At 39.1% G+C, this 20,208-nt stretch overlaps 1 protein-coding gene across 2 annotated transcripts in view; it reads right to left on the bottom strand.

Annotated features, from left to right (window-relative positions):
• The window catches only part of ngfrb (nerve growth factor receptor b), a 40,765-nt gene that overhangs the window by 5,418 nt on the left and 15,139 nt on the right, over nucleotides 1-20,208 (bottom strand). The window contains exons 4-5 of one of the 2 annotated variants that reach the window (XM_023791224.2): nucleotides 6,199-6,418; nucleotides 5,259-5,419 (exon numbers count right to left, since the gene is read on the bottom strand). In XM_023791224.2, the coding sequence (XP_023646992.2) occupies nucleotides 5,259-5,419; nucleotides 6,199-6,418 (381 nt within the window). Of the gene's footprint in view, nucleotides 1-5,245; nucleotides 5,420-6,198; nucleotides 6,419-20,208 lie in introns of both variants that reach the window. The other variant, XM_023791225.2, reaches the window with a different exon arrangement.

Below are 20,208 nucleotides of genomic sequence, written 5' to 3'. Positions count from 1 at the left end.
TATGGAAATATGTGTTCTTCATTGGACAGCGACAAAATGTCATGTCCCAGATTCATTTGCTGTGGGTAGCTATGTTGGAAATCATTTTTTGCAATTACACACGGAACTATACATAAACAGGATCGCTGAGTATTAAAAGAAAGGGCTAGGGAACAGAAGACAGGATAACATGACTTCAGTGACGGTACTGGGGATCACAAGCCTGAGAAGCACTTCAATACTGGACTAACGAGGGAGAACAACAAGAGGCAGCTGGAGCGAATCACATAAGGGCTGGAACAAGAGGTAACACAAACACATAACAGGTATGGCTTGTTAGAGCCCTTCCTGGGGGGAGACAGGAGGGTCAGGCAAGGCAAGGCATGGCAGGACATGATATGACAATTAAGCACTACAGTTCTTTTAATATGCTATATATATTATTTTCAAAGAAGATGCAAAATTATATATTGTGGTAAAATGGTGTCAAAGAAAGTCTTTACTTCATTTTAAGTAAATTCAACAGCAATTTAACTCAATCTGACTTAGAAAACTACACAGCTGCAAATAACAAAAATTTCCTAGGGTCCAATTACTTAGATGTAAACTCAGTACTGGCTTTGACTTAGCTTATGTGAAAACATTTTTGGGACAGACGAGCAAGTGATACTGGAAATCCAGGAGGGATGACATAACAAATAAGCTGGTTTCAAGAGTTACCGAGGCCCAAAGAAAAAAATCAAAACATGTGTAATTAAATCAATATTGAGAGCTAAGACAAGGGAAAAGAATCACCAGCTGATTCCCCCTACCAAGAAGTTTTTTTTTTTTTTGTCGGAAGACAAAAAAAAAGGCACTTTTCTGTGCCTTCCAATAACTTCCCCTTGGTATTTATTGCTGAATTGTTGTCTGCTATTCAGTACAAAATTATGGAATTACACAATGTAATTTTATGTTTGTTAAGACTGCAAAGTGTGTGGAGCACTGACATGCTACTGTGGAGCAGTGAGGGTGGTGTCATTTAATCAATGATCTAACGATTATCCCCACCTAGGGGTGGTCTATTTAAGGCCTGTGCCTCCAGTTCCAATTGCTACATAGTGAGCAGCTCTCTGCCAAGTGGAAGATCATTATTCAAGCTGTGGCTCAGTGGTCCTTGCTGTCAAAAGTACTTACTAAAGGGTTTCTACATAATTAACCCTTGGAACAACCTCATTCTGGCTGCTTCTTCCCTGTGCTTGAGTCTGTAACCAAAACATGTGTAACAATCACAATTTTCTCATTTTTTTTATTGCAAAAGACAGAAATGAGTCAACTTACATTGTGGCTTGATCAGCTTATTTTAAAGTAGTTTTATCTGGCATTTTCCTTACCTTACTATTTTTTAAGAAACTAAGAAATATGCATTAAGAAATCCAAATGTCCCAAAGATCTTCAAACCACTTCATCAAGGTTAAAAATGAACCATATTCACTTTAACCCTTTAAAATTCCTGCCTCCTGAAAGTTTTGGGATACTGTTATTTTTGTGATAAGTTATTTTGAGATGAATTTCATGATTATCCATTTCAGTACAGTTACAACAGATTAGATTTATAATGGCACCATTTCATTATCTGCACCTTTTAATTATGATGCCAGGAATTCATTCATTTATTTATTCATTCATTCATTTCTAACAACAAATGTGCATGAAAATTTTTGAGACAAAGTAGCAGAAATAATCGGTGTTCAACTACGGTATTCTCCTCTCATTTTTTTTTACTATGACTATATCTGCAAAATACAATTTGCAGTTTATATCTCACTGAAAAAAACACCACTCGTGTTGCTTTTCTGTTTTCCTTTTCCTCAACTGACTCAAATTCCAAAACCCTACATTTAACACATAGTTTGGTTCATTTGATAACTGATGATATGATTTATATACACTACACCAGTATATAGAATATTTAAACAACAATAATCTACATATGATATATATAACATATATGACCTGACCTGACTTGAATGTATATAACTACTACTAATGATTTAATCTGCTACTAAAAATCACATGTTGTATTCTTTAATAGCTGTATTAAATGTTGTCACACTGTGTGTGTAAGTTGTGGAAAATTATTAGTTTTGGGTGTTATTTATACATCTTTACTTGCATAGTCATATATTTCAAAATGGAAAACGGTGAACTTAGCCTTTTGTATAATTGTATGCAGATTTCAGGAATGTTTGTGGTTTCATTTGATTTCCTACAGTGGTTTCTGGTTTTGATATCCTCTTGCCAGTTCTGAGGGTATTTTCTTTTTGAAGTAGTGTGCATCTGATTTTAGAGACCCACAGGAATTATAAGAAGGAGGAATGTAACATCCAGTTTTTAATCGTAAGATTCTGTGATTAAAACTATTGTGGCATGTGCTTAGTGGTTGGACTAGGCAAGCATCGTAATCATTAATGCTTCCCAAAATATCTACTGTTATTCCACAATGCTCTGTCAGCATTTAAAACATTCCAAGGCTGAATTTTTTTCCACCTGTGTTAATTATTATTTTATATGCTATTTGTTGTGTTTGCACTACTATCTAGCCAAAATTGTACCTATTTTGTTTTCTTAAGTAAAAAAATATTTTCTTCTTTTAAATGTCATTCCTCTCCACAAGATATTAATAACACAAAATCAAGATTTCAAAAGATTATTGTAAAAAATTAATACAATACTACGTTAATATTAAACTCAAGTTGGCTGATTCTTAATTCCTCCCTGAATAATGACTAACATAATGTGCTTAACAGGATAGAATTTTCCTCAAAACAAAATTGGTGACGCAACATAACATTGACCTTTAGGTCCTTTTTTTGTGATTTGATTAAAGAATTTAACATATTACCAATATATTAGGAAAATATTTGACAGGGACAGAAAAAGGTATTGCATAGTAGGAATGACCCTAACTAGTTTCATAAATTATCTCTTGGTGATTCTTGGTGTGCAAATACTTAGTGTTTCATAGCACCAGGCATTCACAAGAAATTAAGGATTAGAAACCAAAGGAGGCATAGGCAAACTGTCTTTTAATATAAATACTGCATATTTATTGTTGGCTATATAAAAATGAAATTGTAAGGCATTGGAGGTCATAACAAATCATGTTACCTAACCCACAAAAAACTGCAAGTACAGTTATCATCATAAGCATCATCATCAACATCATTATCCTCATATTCATGAAACATTTTGGTTAATCACATGTTTCTTGTCCAACAATGACAAAGTCACACACCTCTTTCGCACTTGCCTCAGACACAGCCTGATACTATTCACGAGCAAATCCTCTCCATTTTAAAGCAATCATGTTATAGTTCACAGTCAAGGTTGATGTCTGGAATGAGTGCCATTTTCTTTTTTGCAATTTTTGGGCATAATTCTTGAGTAATGTTCAAAGCCAACTTGAAATGACCTAGGCGTTTGTCCCAGGAGAGGCAGCATACTTCTTTGATTTAAGGCCCTGCAGGCATGTAAGCCTTTCCACAAGCCACAAGAAGGATTTCTTGCAATGGGATCAATGTGAATTATTAATAACAAGTGACCCTTTATGCCAAAAGCCACCATATCGGCATAGATCCAAATGGCAAAGGGATAAACTGACAGGAAGCAGGGAGGACTGTGAGCTGAAATGGCTCTCGGAAAGCCCATCATGCTCTGATATATTGATATGTTGTCTTAATAGAGAATAAATACACTAGGCTATGTGCAGTGAAGAAGTCACTGTTATTCAACATCACATTGATGGTGTGCTTTCACTGTATCGTTGGCTAGATGACTGAAATATGAAATAATCACATTAATTACTGAAAACATGGAGAGTGTATTTGAGGACAAAATCAGCAATGTGATACCTTATCTTTAAACAAAATAAACCCTGATTCTTGAACTTTGGATAGCTATGATCCAAATATGACTCAGCTCATTGCATTCTAATAAAGGTCTGTAACTGTAGATGAGCAAGCTTTCAGAGGACTACAACTCATTAACTATTTTTTATTTACATCTCCCATCGTTATATGCATGTTATGAGTATGTTTTTTTATGATACCATATTATATTATTTCTGCAGGAAAATGGCAGCATTTTGGATGGCTAATGGGAGCATTTTGGAAGCTCACTGGGGGTTTACTTACACTAAAATATTCTGCAGGCAGATGGAAAAATGATTGGTTCAGAGAAATAATCAATCAGATTGTAGAGAAGGTGGTCCAAGCAACTAGAGGAGGTGATACCAGCCAATCTAGTACTACCTCCACTGGGTACTTGGACTCACCTCCTTTGTAACCTGATTGGTTATTTCTTTGAACCAATATTTTCTTCTGCCCTCAGAAGATTTATGTGGAAGTAAAACTCCCACTAGCATTTTGGAAACACTCCATAGTTCATCACCCATGTTGGGCCTAATTATTGATGCCTGGCTGACAATTCTGATGCTAATTAGCAATTATAAAACACTTATTTATATATGAATCATTCCCAGTCTAGAACAGGTGACTGCATGAACTTAGGCCGGATGAAACCACCATCATAAACAACACTTCAATGTGTCACAAATATTCAGATATTTACTGTCAGAGGTGCCTTAAGGAGGAGGTGGGGGGGCGGGAATTATAATGATTCCAAGGCTCCCTGAGTGACGAGGCACAAAAAAATTTGAAATATAATTGGATTGCTCAGGGCTGGGGGCCCAATATCATGTGCTTCCATGGGGCCCAAAATGTCTAGTGGTGTCCCTATTTACGGTCACCATGATAGGACCATCAGTTAAACACAAGGATAGTGAACAAGCAGTGGAAGGAACAAATGGAAGCTAGTAAGTTGTTAGCATTTTAGCAAAATAATGCTTTCAATAAAAAAAAAAAACAAAGATTGCATCCACTGGCTTTACTCGCAATGTTCTGCACAAAGTTTTGAGTCTAGGACATCAATCATCCAGACATGCCAAGACATTCCTTTTGACTCCTTGCAACATACAGTATACTTTCTCCATTACCCATAATCCTGTTCTGCTTTGTTGCTATTCCTTACTAATAACTTAGCAATAAATGGACACCCAGCAGGGAGCAATTCCCAAAAACAGGTTGCACTGTTAAAATACTGTAACCCCAAAAGGCTACTGAACAATGCATCTGCTATATAAATAAATGCAAATGTAAATATTTGCTGAGCATGGCGTGTGCATGTTTGGAGGTTGTTACAAGGTGTAGGACAGAGTTACACCCACTTTAAATGCACACCTGTTTGCGCCTGCATCTGCTGCTGCTGCTGCTGCTCCTGCAGGCTCTGACTGTCCACCGAGATGCCACTGTCACTGTGCAGCTTTTCCCCCTCAGGTGACGGGGTCTGGCTCACTGCACAGTTGTTTGACCCTTGCTTGTTCTGCTTACAGCTGTTCCACCTACGACATGCAAATAGGGCAGAAGAAAGTGGAACATTCTTACTTTCCTTTCTGGGAAAAAATAATCACAAAAAATCCCTTTTGGGGAATTCTAGATGGTTTCATTTTTTTACACCGTAAAACATCACCAAGCAATACCTGAGTCCAGTGTGGTGCAATTGTTTTGTCATGTGTAGAGATATATTTTTGTAGTGAGGTTGTTTTGTTAAAATTGGTTAATGTGTGACTGTCAGGTGACTAAATATTTAAGCCTCAGTTCACTATCCCCATGACTGTAGACCAAGTTATTTGTCCAGCCATCTGCAGGATTGTTTGTTTCAGTTTGATTACCACAAGTAAACTTTGGGTTGAGTGAAGATTTTGTAAACAAGGAAAGACAAAACAATCTGTCAATATTATGCATGAGCCAATGGGATTACGTAGAATTTTTCAACATGCTTTTTTAAATGAGCCAAACAGAGACAACAAAAGGCATTCAAATAAAAGAGAAACAGATGACTTGATTAACTATATAACTGCAACATTATGACTCTTGAAACAATCCAGTTTCTGTTTTCAGAATCATTCAGTATTTTTTTCTTTTCAGTGAAACACTGTCACCCCCTTAGAAGAAAAGTATCAATTTTTATGCCTGCTTAGCTAATTATACAATATCTTTTGTCCAAAGCAATGACTCCACATAAGACCTTAACTTTCATTGCTTGCCTGCACTGTCATTCATTTAAATGTCATCCTTCAAATTCAGAAGCCATTAGCCACATATGGGCTACTTTGCTTACTTCTTGAAGACGATGAAGGCCACCAGACCCACTACCACCGCGGCCAGGATGGAGCAGTAGATGGGGATGAGCTTTTTGTTCAGCCCCTGACCAAAGGGCATCAGGGGACTAGGCCTGGCTGTGGTGGCACCATCAGGGGGGGACACTGACAGAGGGTTCTCAGAGAAGAAGGGGACCATCGATGACTCAGGTGAGGCTGACGGATCGAAGGGATTTATGGCTGTGGAAGAGACATCACAAAATAAATACATATCAATATAAACCTCAAGTTTACATGTGGTTATAGAAATGTTGACATTTATGCCTTAGTCTACTCATGCCTCATGCCTTAGAGGTTTATTGTATCTAATTGTAACTATGGTATTTAATGGTCTCCCTGTGACAGAGAAGTCAGATCATTACAGAAAGGTGTTAATTACAGTAAAAAGAGTGATTGGTGTACACAAGTTCAACATAGTTTTCCACGCAAAAAATTTCATTAAGGAATCGTATGGCCATGTTGGACATAAGTTCACTGGCAGCAGCCTTCAAGACATGCAGGGTGTAACAGCAACAGTGATAGCAGATGGAGGAGCATGTTGCTTATCTGCAGAACTTTCTGCCTGTGGCTCCACAAGAGGGAAAGTACCCCATCCCCCTGACTGCAGGGGGCAGTTTGCTGGAGGCACGCTCAGAGGATGGCAGATGATTATGTGGGTTTATAGGGGATCTGCACGGGCACACTGGGAGCAAGGGTGAAAACTAGAGCGGGCACAAGTGGCCAACATAGCAGGCATGGTATTTATTAATACGGAGACGGCTTGCTCATTTTTCCACCACATCTTTCAAACATATCATTTGGGTGTATTTAAAAGCTTTTGAAAAAAGACCATAGTTCTGGATCTTATTGGGAGGTTTTATTCTATTGACTAAGGATGTGGTCAACACCATGCCTAAATCAAAGAAACACACTCACAATTTGCGAAAAACAAAAAATGTACAATAGATACAGCTGACCATAGTATGTGCTTATGGAAAGGAGTTATATGTACATATGTTTACTAGATTGGAATACAAAGTCATGGTATTAAGCGTGTATTATAAGCAGAATATCACCAACTTCTGCCCTTCATTAAAAGTGCCAGAGTTTCAGCAAGACATGTAATTGGCTTTAAGTACCTTCCTCTGCCTCTGTCCTATCCGCACAGATGGCATTTCTTATTCTTTCATATTCGCTATTTCTCAATACATTTCAGGCAAAGATGTTTCCTTCCCAAATGCTGAATATGCATTTTAAACAGTTTACATTTTTACACAAATAAAAATCCATTGGCTCCTTTTGATGTTTAGCCATACAATGCTAATATAACAGTTGGGAGGATATGTCTGTAATTGCAGTTGTATGACTGGGATGTGTGTTACTTTGCACAATGAGGAACACACAACAAAAGCAGAGAATACAGTGGGAAATGTATTATCAGATAGGAGAAGATGTTCCTGGAAAAGTGGTTAATGGTGAAGTTAGCCTATCAAACTGTTGCCCTCTGTGTCATGTCTGCTTTTTGTGAAATTGTTATATGTGTTTGTGCACATGGGTATAGTTGTAATAGCATGATAAACTTCACCAAGATACGCTGATATAGGAACAAACTTTTTTTTACAAGTTTCTTACAGCCTGATATAACTACTAGACTTCAAAAATAATCAGTAGATCATGCAATGAAAATCAACAATGCATTTAAATGTACGTAAATCTTTCCTGCACAGACTTCAAAAATACAAGAAAACATCAAAAGCCTAATCTCTGCCTGATGGAAACAATCAGTGTTTTACATTATTAATATGTTCCTGGGAAGGTGACTTTTTCCATTGATTAATAGCTAACACTGGCTAAAAACCACCTCAAATGTAACCAAACTGTCCCTTCCATTTTCTCCAATTTTGACTAATTTCCGTATATTAAGAATGCATGCTGCAATTCCATAGTGAAGCCAACCATGAAATGTGTTTCAGATCTAAAGGTCCTTGCAGGTCCATTTAATTGTTTGTTTTGATAACATCCAGATAAATGTACACATGAGTTTGCACTTAACCTTCATGTACAGTACATGTACAGCCGCTTCCCTTGGTTACTGCACGCTTCGTGACCCAGTCCTCAAACCATACGGCCAGAGCAGCTCATAGCCCAGGGCCCTTTCTGCCACTCAACAAGAGATTGGTGTGGGGTTACTACCAGATGCTCATTAGTGACAGAGAGTTTCTTTGTCGTGAATAGAGGCCCTTCCTCTGTTGCTCTCTCTCAGTGCTACTCTCATGGTCAACTTCCTCAGCGTATAACTCATCATTTCTCTTTCATTCGGCCCCAGCTTTCATAGATATCTTTAGATCTCTTCATCGGACTCCTTCTTTGCATCTCTGTCTCTTATCTGGTCTTTCTGGTTCTGCCACCCAGTTCTCCCATACTTTCATCATTGGATGACTAAACTAGAGGCAGAGGCACTGTGATCTGGGAACACTGAGAGAGAATGAGCGGAGTGCTCACATTAACGGGAGTGGCTGTGATGCGGTAAAAGAACTGGGCGAATGTACATGAGGGAGCTAGCTGCTGAGAAGCTCCAGGGAGAGCCAGCTGGTTTTCTCTCATTTGGGTTTTTAGTGTCCTGTTTTGTATTTTACTTCTCTGCTGTGAAATATACGGACAATGGATTTCTGGACTAGGTTTGCCCTATACATATGGGACTTTCATCTCCTTCAAAAAGTCCTCTTCTAAGATAAATAGGTATAACTAGATATGAAAACGTGCCATAATCTGTATTGTTGTTAAAACTGCATTTGACAATGTGTAGATCTGCTGGCTATAATCATTCAGTTGTACTAAATAGATAGGACATTGAAAGCAGGTTCTAACAGACAGAAAAATGTCCCACTGGAATCAGGCACATACAAGCACAGTAACCAGGTCAGTATCTTTTGCATAGTAACCAGGTCAGTATTTTTTGCAGCATATGAGTGACTTGCCTTTATGTGCTTATATTTATCAGCTGGGGGAGACAGTGGCCCAGTATGCATGTTCTCCCTGTGTCATGCAGATTTCACCCCACAGTGTAAAGACACACAGTCAGGCTACCTGGTATCTCTAAATCGCTATACATCCCATGCAGGTGCACCCCTGACTTGTACCTTGTGCTACCTGAGTAGGGCTTGAAATGCTGGCGCGACCCTGAATGGGCCAGACAGTTGGAAGAATGGATTTATCATATTATTAATATGGCTTGTCATAATTCATAAGAAAAAATAGTGTTTGGTGCTAACACGGAGTACCTGCAGGGTGTTTCCACAATCAAGATATAATATGCCATTTAAAATGGGTGGTTTTTCTGTGGCACATCAGCCCCAGATGCTCTTCATTCTAAGCGTGCCTTGTACATCACAGAAAGATTAGGCTTATAATTATAAAGAGGAAGGATCTGAGTGTGTGATGTGGAGAGGAGAGCCAGTCCACACAAATGGATGGTCATAACAAACATCTCTGGCCTTTGAGTTTGCTGGTTGAACCTAAATGAATCCAGCTGGTATACACCTTAACGTAACCAGTACACCTCAATGTAACCAGGACACCTTAACGCAACCAGTACACCTCAATGTAACCAGTACACCTCAATGTAACCAGTACACCTTAACGTAACCAGTACACCTCAATGTAGCCAGTACACCTTAATGTAACCAGTACACCTCAATGTAACCAGTACACCTCAATGTAACCAGTACACCTCAATGTAATCAGTACACCTTAATGTAACCAGTACACCTCAATGTGACCAGTACACCTTAATGTAACCAGTACACCTTAATGTAACCAGTACACCTCAATGTAACCAGTACACCTTAATGTAACTCAGCAGCTGCATGGTTGCATGCACTGTTCCTTTTTTACTGCAAGCTATTTGCTAAGCCCAACAGCTGACTTTTTCACAGCAGTATGCTGATACACACCTTTAAAGGCTCATTTTCGATCCTCGTAATACAATAAAATACAGCTGCAACATATTGCTTAGCAAGCACTTTGCTAGCAGGCTCATAAAAAACTCTCCAGGCTAATTGTGGCACATTTCAGTCAATGATTTTTACACCTGAGAGTTTAAAGACACATAAACTGAGCAGCTCTCTGACAATGAGGTCACAGTTAATGATGTTCTCACATTTTACTTAATGCTAACCCATTAAAAATTGCTAAATATGTCATTAATTGTTTCAAAGAGTACATGACCAGGGGAGAATTAAAAAATATCAGTTATTTGTTGGCAAGTATGCAACATTACTTTTTTCATTTGTTCAACTGTTGTGTTTGTTAGTTATTACTCAAACACATCTAAATCATCTAATTACCAAGTTTAGTAGGTGTGTCTGAGCAGGGAAATCTGCAAGCTGTGTTGTAAACTGGCCCTCCAGGACCGGAATTGGGCATCCTTGCGTTATTGAAACACATTAATGTGCAACATGCTTACAGCAGATGATTTTTTTTTCCTTTTCAGGGCTCCTTATGTGATCCTTATCTGCGATGTTGCAAAACAAAACTCTTAATCTCATATTAATGACTAATGTTTAAAGGCCTGTAAAACCATAAAATAAAATTTTCTATAATGATCCACTAAATTGGTTCCCTTTTCATATGATTAGCATCAGGACGTACGCTCATTGACATTAAGATAAAATTTTACGCTACCCACACGTCATGCTAGATTCAGTGAAATGGGTGATTAAAAAAAAAACCTGCAAGATTTGATGAAGATCCCCCACAATACAAATTTGGTGCATGATAATGTTCAAAATAGACTAAACAGGGTAAAAAAAAAAAAGCAAAAAAAGAAACGGTGGCTATTGCTGCCTAAAGACCAGCAGAGAAGCGCTGAGGATGCGCTTTCTTCTCTTGGCGATTCTGCTTTCCTGAATGAGCACAGCGCCTACGACCTGTGCGCATTACAGCAGCCTACTCAGCATATACATGCACAGCTTACATGTGTAAGTACTGAGTTATTTATTCCTTAGGCCCTTAACACTACCACCTGCCGCTTTACTGCTAACTGCACACTATGGATATTTATAATAATTTTTTAATATTTATTATCTAACATTTGATCCTTTTATATTATGTTCCCTTGGAGGCAAATAAGCATTTCACCACCCACTGTTCTCCGTATATCTGTTTATGTGACTAAATTTTCATTTCATTTGATTTGAATTTGAAAAAGCTTGCATAATTCGCACTTGCTGTAACAGAAGGATGGTGTGGTGAACCCCCCAACATGGACAGCTGACCAGCTGCGTACTGCAGAACGGGCTGGGCATAGATACTGGGAGGACAGGATGAGCTTGGGGGTGGGGGGTGCAACTGGGACCCTTATCAAGCAGACAGAGCTCTGCAGCAAAATATAATCAGCGCTTGCAGGGGTCACCCAGAGATGAAGCAGAGAAACCTGAGCAGAGCAAGGAGAAACTTCATCGCTCATATTGATCGGAAACACTTCTCAGCAGCTGCTGTCTCCCCCTGTGGTCCCACCATTTTCTTCCTCTCTCCTCTATTACTAATCCCCCCGTCTGTCACTCCTCCATGTTCGCTTCGACCTTCTTTCCCCTTCTTTTCTTCCCCTTCTGAAAGCGAAAACCTCTCCACTGACACTCTAAAGACCAGCCTGAAACTGGACTCCTAAAATATCCTTATATATTTGGTGTGTGTGATGAATGGAAGTGAATTATTGGGCAGCATTAATACTGAGCCCCTTGAAGCCAGTGAGGTATGTATTACAGCATTTATAAGATCTCACAGGGATACTGATATGTGGAATCTTCGCTATGTGGGCTATCTTCATTATATTTACAATAATAGTCCCATCTCAGTGTAGGTGGTGCTCATTCTATCACTGTCACTGTTAAACAGATCAACTGAAAAGGGACATTCAAATGCAAATACAACCAGAACGATACATGTGGAGATATAAATAAATAATTGCCACATGGTTTTATGGTATCCTTTACATATCTAATGTTGAAATGTTAACACAAATGTAACAGTACATAAGTGCAAGGATCAGAGTCGTAGTTATGCAGTTCCTGCTGGATAAAAGTGTCTGCCAACCAGGTATCCAGAAAGTATTAATCTTGCAGCTCCCACAGAAGTGATGCCGTTTTTATACATGCAGGGAGAGAAGTTTGCCAGGGTTCACATAGCTTGGAATAATAGTCTCTTTGCTTCATGGTGTCCTATGCTTCCCAGGATAAGCTCCTGGCTCCTTCAGACCCTTTACTGCACAGTTGGAAGAAGGATGGATGGGTAGATGGAATAGCCACCCCCCCCCCCACCACCACCCCAAAACACAATACCCCCATACACAATGATAACCTCAAAGAATTTAAAATGTAGAAAATCAATTGTGAATAGTGGACACGCGTGCTGGCATAAGAGTTAATGTCAACCTTTAGTCACAGTGTGGAATGGTTTGCATGGAATTCCATTGGAATGCTGGGAATAAAGGAGGGCAGATTCCAGTTGACTTCCGGCTCTTACAGACACTGCTTGCCTGACACAAGGACACGATTCTTCGTCTGACTATGGATTCTAGGCAAAGATGCTAAATGGTAACAAAATGCCATTTGTCCCTTCACACATCCAAACTTATGCTCTGTCAAACAACAGATCACAAGGCCGACATTGTGACACAGGGGGAGCTGGGGGGTCAAATATAAGGTCAGGACTCACACTGGGTAGACCTTTGGTTCCAGAGGGCTGCGCTCTACAAAGTAATACAATGATGCACTATACACACAGATGGACACAAAAAGAACAGTCAGTTTGCTGGGGTCAAACTAGATAAGTGCTCCACGTGACTGCTGAGTATCGTATCAAAATTTCAATATGCATATGGACATACTCTGACACATTAAAAGGCTATAAACTGCTTATAAATTGCATGCCATTGAAAAACAATGACTGCACTGAAGTCTGAACAGCTAAGGGTGCATGAACTTCATATAAACATGAAAAGGGGACTCTGGGCTCCATAGTTGGACTAAGTAAATATCCTGGACATCACCCACAAGTCGTCACCACCCTCACTGCCCATCACACCTGAGAACAATGGAGGTCTGCATGCGCTCTCATCAAGGGACAAACCACAATATGTGCCTTCTGACCGCCAGAATCCATCCAGCAGGCACTAAACTGTGACCCAAAGACTTTCAGTCACACTTAACGCAGACTTTCACACAGCAGGGTATGCAAGAACCTGTGGGCTCATCACCTGAAAGAGCGCACCAGCCCAAAGGATAGAGCACTACTTCTGGCAGCTCTGCAATCAGTTGGCACTGCCTTTCTTTAACCATTATTTCCCAAGAACCATTACAAGCAAATTACATTTATAGTGATAAATCCAGTAAAAGGTCAAACTGCTACTGTTATATGAGCAGCAGTGAGTGGTTGATGCAGTCATGCTCATTTAGAAAAAATAGAAGTAGTCTACAATTGCTGTACTCTGGCTCAGTACTGTACGGCACTAACAGGGCTGGAGTGGTTCATACTGCTACCTTTGGTTTTAGGCCATTATGCTGAGGCATGTCATTTACAATTATTATGACATCCAGGGTTTTATTCACTAATAATATTCTGAGGATTCCAGCCCAACGCTGCCCTGTCCAACTGTCCTAATGCAGATACTGTCCCTCAAAATATCTCCACATCAGATTTTTTCATTTAGATGCATTTTAGGCGAGAGTCTTTAATAACTTTAGTTTTGTAAGTAAATGTATTATTATTTTTGTATTTTGGATCTCTTTTCTAGGGGCTTTGCAGATGCCTACCAAGGTTTGCTTATGTTGACATTTGCTGACCTTATTCTGATCAGTGTGCTGGAGCAGTGTGGAATTTTCCAGACTTTTGTGGTCACTGGTGGTCTTTTAAGGATGGACAACCTATGCCCAACAAACACACAGCAAAGCTGACTGAGGAGCACGCCACATGCTACTGTCATTGTAATATCATAGAATAGATAAGCACTTCCTTAGAAGATACATCGAAAGTCGGTGAAGAAAGCGACAGTCAAGTAGCCATCTTTTGAAAAGGAGACATGGAGATATTCGTCAGTGCTGTGGCAGTACTTCAACAATGTAATGTCTGATGCTCAGCAGACTGGAGTTGTGTACTGCAGTCATAGAGAGTGGTGGAAGAATGAAGATGCAACTATTTTACTAGGTGGTAACAAAGCAAATTGTGACAGTTGTCAAGATACTGTCCAAAAGTACTGTACTTTGTACAATGTTATTTAGGTATTTTCAAATATATTTGGGGTATACCGCAGTATTTTGAGATCTTATCTTGGCGATAAAATTAGCCAAGCGGGGGAGGGGTTCACCACGATAAATTTAGCTGAAATTGTAGCATGATTCTAGCAACCCAAAATACAGCAGTTTACAATACCACCAAAGCCTATCAAAGTGCATTTTGAAATTAAGCAAGTCATATTGACTACAAAATAATCAGCTGGGTTGAGACCACCAATAAATTACCAATAAATATGTTCTAGTCTGTCTTAGGAAACAAAACTTAGCTTTGCAGTTTTAATGATTATGTAGTATATGTTAAAAAAATTAGCCTCAAGCTGCTTTTGCATAAGCTCTGCCTGCACTTTCTGAGCCATGCATAATACATTTTATCCTTGCTGTCGGATATAACCCATAGTGAGGTTACTGTTGGATATAACCCATAGTGAAGTTACTGTTGGATATAACCCATAGTGAGGTTACTGTTGGATATAACCCATAGTGAAGTTACTGTTGGATATAACCCATAGTGAGGTTACTGTTGGATATAACCCATAGTACAGTTACTGTTGGATATAACCCATAGTGAAGTTACTGTTGGATATAACCCATAGTGAAGTTACTCTTGGATATAACCCATAGTACAGTTACTGTTGGATATAACCCATAGTGAAGTTACTGTTGGATATAACTAATATACGGTGTGGTGAGTTTGTGAAAAATTTAATGAAAGTGAGTGAGGAAGAGAAAAATGAACAAGAACTGGTCACCAAATGACTCCGCAAAGGAGAAAAACAACAGACTCACAGCAACACCACCCACTTATGTGACAGACTCTATTGGTATATAAGGTCTGTTTGGTTATAGTTTATTTTGGGTAAATTTCTCAGCTCACTTTTTGTTTTATTCAATTTCAATCACTGGCTTGTGTTTTTTTTTCTAGTGTTACACACTAAAACAATAATGTTTATTTTAGTAGGCTATGACTTCTTTATTAGAAATAGACGTCAGTATGCAGGAAGTCTTTAAGTGAAGAAATAAAGGCTTGAAATATATCGTGATAATTATTAATATCGATAAGAAAAAAATGTCTTGAGAAAATATTTTGACCCCGAACCCCATTACAATTCATGCGCTGAATTTTATTGATTAAGATTTTTCAGTTTGCAATGGTCTTGGTGATGCTAATAATTTTCATCTTAAATATATATGGTCAGAATTATGTCTGAGTAAAGCAGCATATTATTCCACAGTGTTTTAATTTAGTCACACACATTACCAATATATTGTGCCCTTTTTAAACTTTCGCAAAGTGATTGTTAAGTATGTAATTCTTTGGGTGTTTAGTTAAGCACCAGGTGATCACATTGACTGTATTTTTGACTATGTATTCATAAACATTCCTACCCATAGTGGAAACAGCCTACATGCAGAAGGTGCAATATCTTTATCTTACAGAGTGGTGTTCCTACAACAACCTGGTCCTTAACACTGCAAAAACAAAGGAGACTGTTTTTGACTTCTGGAGGTCTAGGAAAAAGCAAGCATTCTGTCCTCTACACACAAGGGGGGGGGGGGGGGGGGTAGAGAGAGTTAAAAGCTTTAAATTCCTAGTTGTTTACGTCACAGTGCATCTCAAGTGGTTGGTGAATGCTTCTCACCAAGAGATGAAAGACCAACAAAGACTGTCCTTCCTCAGAAAGCTAAAATAACATCTCCTCCCTCAGCAGTTAATGGTAAATTTCTATTGTGCCACCACTGAGAGCATCCAGTGTGGTATGTTGGTTTACTTACATCGCGTGGTAAAGACAGCTCAGCAAGTCATTGGAACTACATTCCTAACACTAGAAGATTTCCAAAACATTAAAACCACTGACAGGTGAAGTGAATAACATTGATTAACTTGTATCAAATGACACCTGTCAAGGGTGCCATTATATATTAGGCAAGTGAACAGTCAGTTCTTGAAGTTGATGTGTTCGAAGCAGGAAAATGGGCAAGCATAAGGATCTAAATGACTCTGACAAGGGTCAAATTGTGATGGCTAGACGACTGAATCAGAACATCTCCAAAATGACAGGTCTTGTGGGTGTTCCTGGTATATAGCAGTCAGTATCTACCAAAAATGGTCCAAGGATGGCCATCCAGGGAACCAGCAATGGGGGCATGGGCCAACAACGGAATGCAAAGACTAGCCCATCTGATCCGATCCCACAGGAGAGCTACTGTAGCACAGATTTCTGAAAAAGTTAACGCTGGCTATGATAGAAAGGTGTCAGAACACACAGTGTGTCACAGCTTGCTTCGTATAGAGCTGTGTAGCCACAGACGAGTCAGAGTACACATGCTGATCCCTGTCTACCATGCACAGCACCTACAATGGGTAGGTGAGGGTCAGAGCTGGACCATGGAGCAAAGAAACAAGGTGCCCCGCTCTGATAAGTCATGTTTTCTGGTACATCATGTGGGTGGCCAGATATGTGTGCATCATTTACCTGGGGAAGAGGTGACACCAGGATGCACTACAGGAAAATAGCAAGCCAGCAGATGTAGTGTGATGCTCTGCGCAATGTTCTTTTGGAAAACCTTGGGTCCTGGCATTCATGTGGATGTTACTTTGACACATACCACTTACCCAAACATTGTTGCAGACTAAATACACCCCTTTATGGCAACAGTATTCCCTGATAGCAGAGATGATATGCCCTGCCACACTGCAAAAATTGCTCAGAAATAGTGTGAGGAACATTAAATAGAGGTCAAGGTGTTGACTTAGCCTCCAAAATCCCCAGATTTCAATCTGATTGAGCATCTGTGGGATGTGTTGCATAAACAAGTCCAATCCATGGAGGACCCACCTCACAACTTACTAGATTTAAAGGATCTGCTGCTAATGTCTTGGTGTCAGATACCACAGGACACCTTCAGAAGTCTTGTGGAATCGATGCTTCAATGGGTCAGAGCTGTTTTGGAAGGACGCGGGGGACCTACACAATGTTAGACAGGTGGTTTCAATGTTATAACTGGTTGGTGTACAATGGCCAACTCCAAAAGAAGGCCAGTGGCATTAACAACGACTCAACACGCTCTGGACACCAGTTTGCTGCCCTTCCCTCTAGAAAACAAAACAGGACAGTCAAAACCAAAACAAACAGACTCAAGAGCAGTTTCTTCCCAAGAGCTGTTATTTCTGTAATCCCTCCATTACACAAGACTGATGAAAAAGACTTAGTATTGCAAACATCACTGACTGGTTTTGACTCAAGAGTAATTTATTGACATATATTTTGTATATTATGCCACCTTGGAGAATAAGCCAAACAAAATGTCTGGCAGTGTCTGTGGCTTCTTTGTTCGATGTTTTTAGTGTATCCTGTGTATTGCTTAATAAAATTCCTGTAATCACATTTGGATTGCAGGCATCCTTCGCCCATGTCTGGCTCTTTCTGAAAAACTGAAACTACCAAAATTCTAAATAGTGTAATGTGAATGTCAACCGCACACATACATATATATTATGTAAGTACAAGGGTGTTGTTAGGGCTGTTTTACGGGGCTTTAGCCAAAATGTTCTGCACCCCCCATATAAATGTACCCCAATTAGTTTAGATGGTGTTCTCATTGATCTTCATTAAAATCACACTGCACTTGTAAAGCCCCCCCTTTCCATAAATTTCTAATGATACTTCCAGAACTTAATGATTCAAAATGAGATGTGTATTTATGAAAAATAAGCTAAATATATCATAAAATCAAATGTAAATCTTAAGCAGGTTAGGTGGAAATGCACCCTAGTAATCAAATAAATCAGCAATCAGTAATTACATTACTGCTACAAGTTGGGAGTAAATTATAAAAAATAAGCCATTGCTCAGAACACTGATAAATAGAGTGATGTCAGATCTCCTAGAAAAGTCTATTTATAATCCTGTCATTACCATGTCAAAATGGATGGGACATTATAGTGGCCTTGAAATTGAAAGGGGGCATGTGTTCAAAAGTGTAGCCTGCAAAAATGTGTGATTTTTTTAAAAAGATTTTTTTAAGAATGAGAGGTAAACTTTTTTTCTCGATTCCAGTAAGCAAACCATTTTGGATGCTTGCTTAAAAAAGTGTGTATAAATCATTGCAAACATGCACTGGAAACTCCATTTACTACATTACAATATGAACCAACAGGCAAGTCAAGTCAAGGCCCTTATCTATTACATCCTGTTAGACCCTTTGCTGCAATTTAGTGGTCCTGAACATTTTAATTAAGAGCAAAGGATGTGTAAAAACAGTGTTTTCATTAATATATGTAATATTATTATGCTGATAAACCATGCATTATACATTTTGAAATGCACGACTTGCCAATAACGTAGCTTTTTTTTAAAGACATTACTTTCATGTTTATGAAAATTTCCAAATAGGCTTGGGTGGTATTACAGTAATGCAGCAAACCACTGTATTTTATGAGAAACTGTATCATGGGGTTTGCTTAAATAAGTCCCAAGCCACCACTATTAATAAAAAAAAAAATAGCCCACTGCTAGTTATTATTTATGTACAAACATGAAAGCCAAATGTGTAGTAAGCATGGCACAGCAGATTATTGCGGTCCAAGCCATGCATTATATGTTATTATTTATTGGACATGTTTGCACAGCACATCCCACAGATGCTCGATCAGATCTGGGGGATTTTAAGGCTAAGTCAATACCTTTAACTCTACTTCATGTTTCTCAAAACATTCCTGAACAATTTTTGCAGTGTGGCAGGGGCACATTATCCTGCTGAAAGAGGCCACTTTCAATTTCAATTATCGTTGCGTTATGAAGTGGTATACTTGGTCTGCAGCAATGCTTGACTAGGTGGTACATGTCAAAGTAACACCCACATGAATGCCAGAACCCAAGGTTTCCCAGCAGAATATCATCCTGCCTATATCAGCTTGCCATATTCCCATGGTGCATCCTGGTGCCATCTCCTCCCCAGGTAAAGGATAAACACACACACCCAGCTGTCCATGTGATGTAACAGAAAAGGCGATTTTTAAGATCACGCCACCCTCTTCCATTGCCCATTGGTGGTGGACACGGGTCAGCGTGGGCAATCTGATCAGTCTGAGGATACACAGCAAACTGCAATGCATTGTGTTCGGATACAAAAAGCAAGTTGAGGGAGGTGTAAAAAAGTAATTTCTCCACGGGGACAATAAAGGATCGATGATTATTATTATTAGTAGTAGTAGTAGTAGTAGTAGTAGTAGTAGTAGTAGTAGTATTATAGCCCACATTAATTTTCAGCAATTTATGCTATAGTTGGACCAGACAAGCTAGCCTTCACTCCCCATGTGCATAAATGAGCCTTGGGCGTCCATGCCCGAATCAGTGGTTCACCGGTTGGCCTTCCTTGGACCATTTTTGGTAGATAATGTCCACTGCTAGATACAGTGAACACCCCACAAGACCTGCCATTTTATATATGGTCACCCATTGTTTTAGACAGCATGCAGAATGCCTACGTATGTATCCTCTTCAGCACAATTGATAATAAAAAAATATAAAAGAATATCTATATCTAGTTATTTCTCCTCTTGTAGTATTTCCCAACCCAAAAATACTTAGCCATGTGCATGCCTTTTTCAAACTGACTGCCACTATTTAGGAGTATGAAATCAAAATGATTTCATTATGAATTTGGGTGCAAGTTCCTAACAATGTCACCCCTGCTCTG

Source organism: Paramormyrops kingsleyae, chromosome 5 (genome assembly GCF_048594095.1).
Source record: "Paramormyrops kingsleyae isolate MSU_618 chromosome 5, PKINGS_0.4, whole genome shotgun sequence".
NCBI lineage: Eukaryota > Metazoa > Chordata > Actinopteri > Osteoglossiformes > Mormyridae > Paramormyrops > Paramormyrops kingsleyae.
This window is presented reverse-complemented; position numbering and strand designations above follow the sequence as displayed.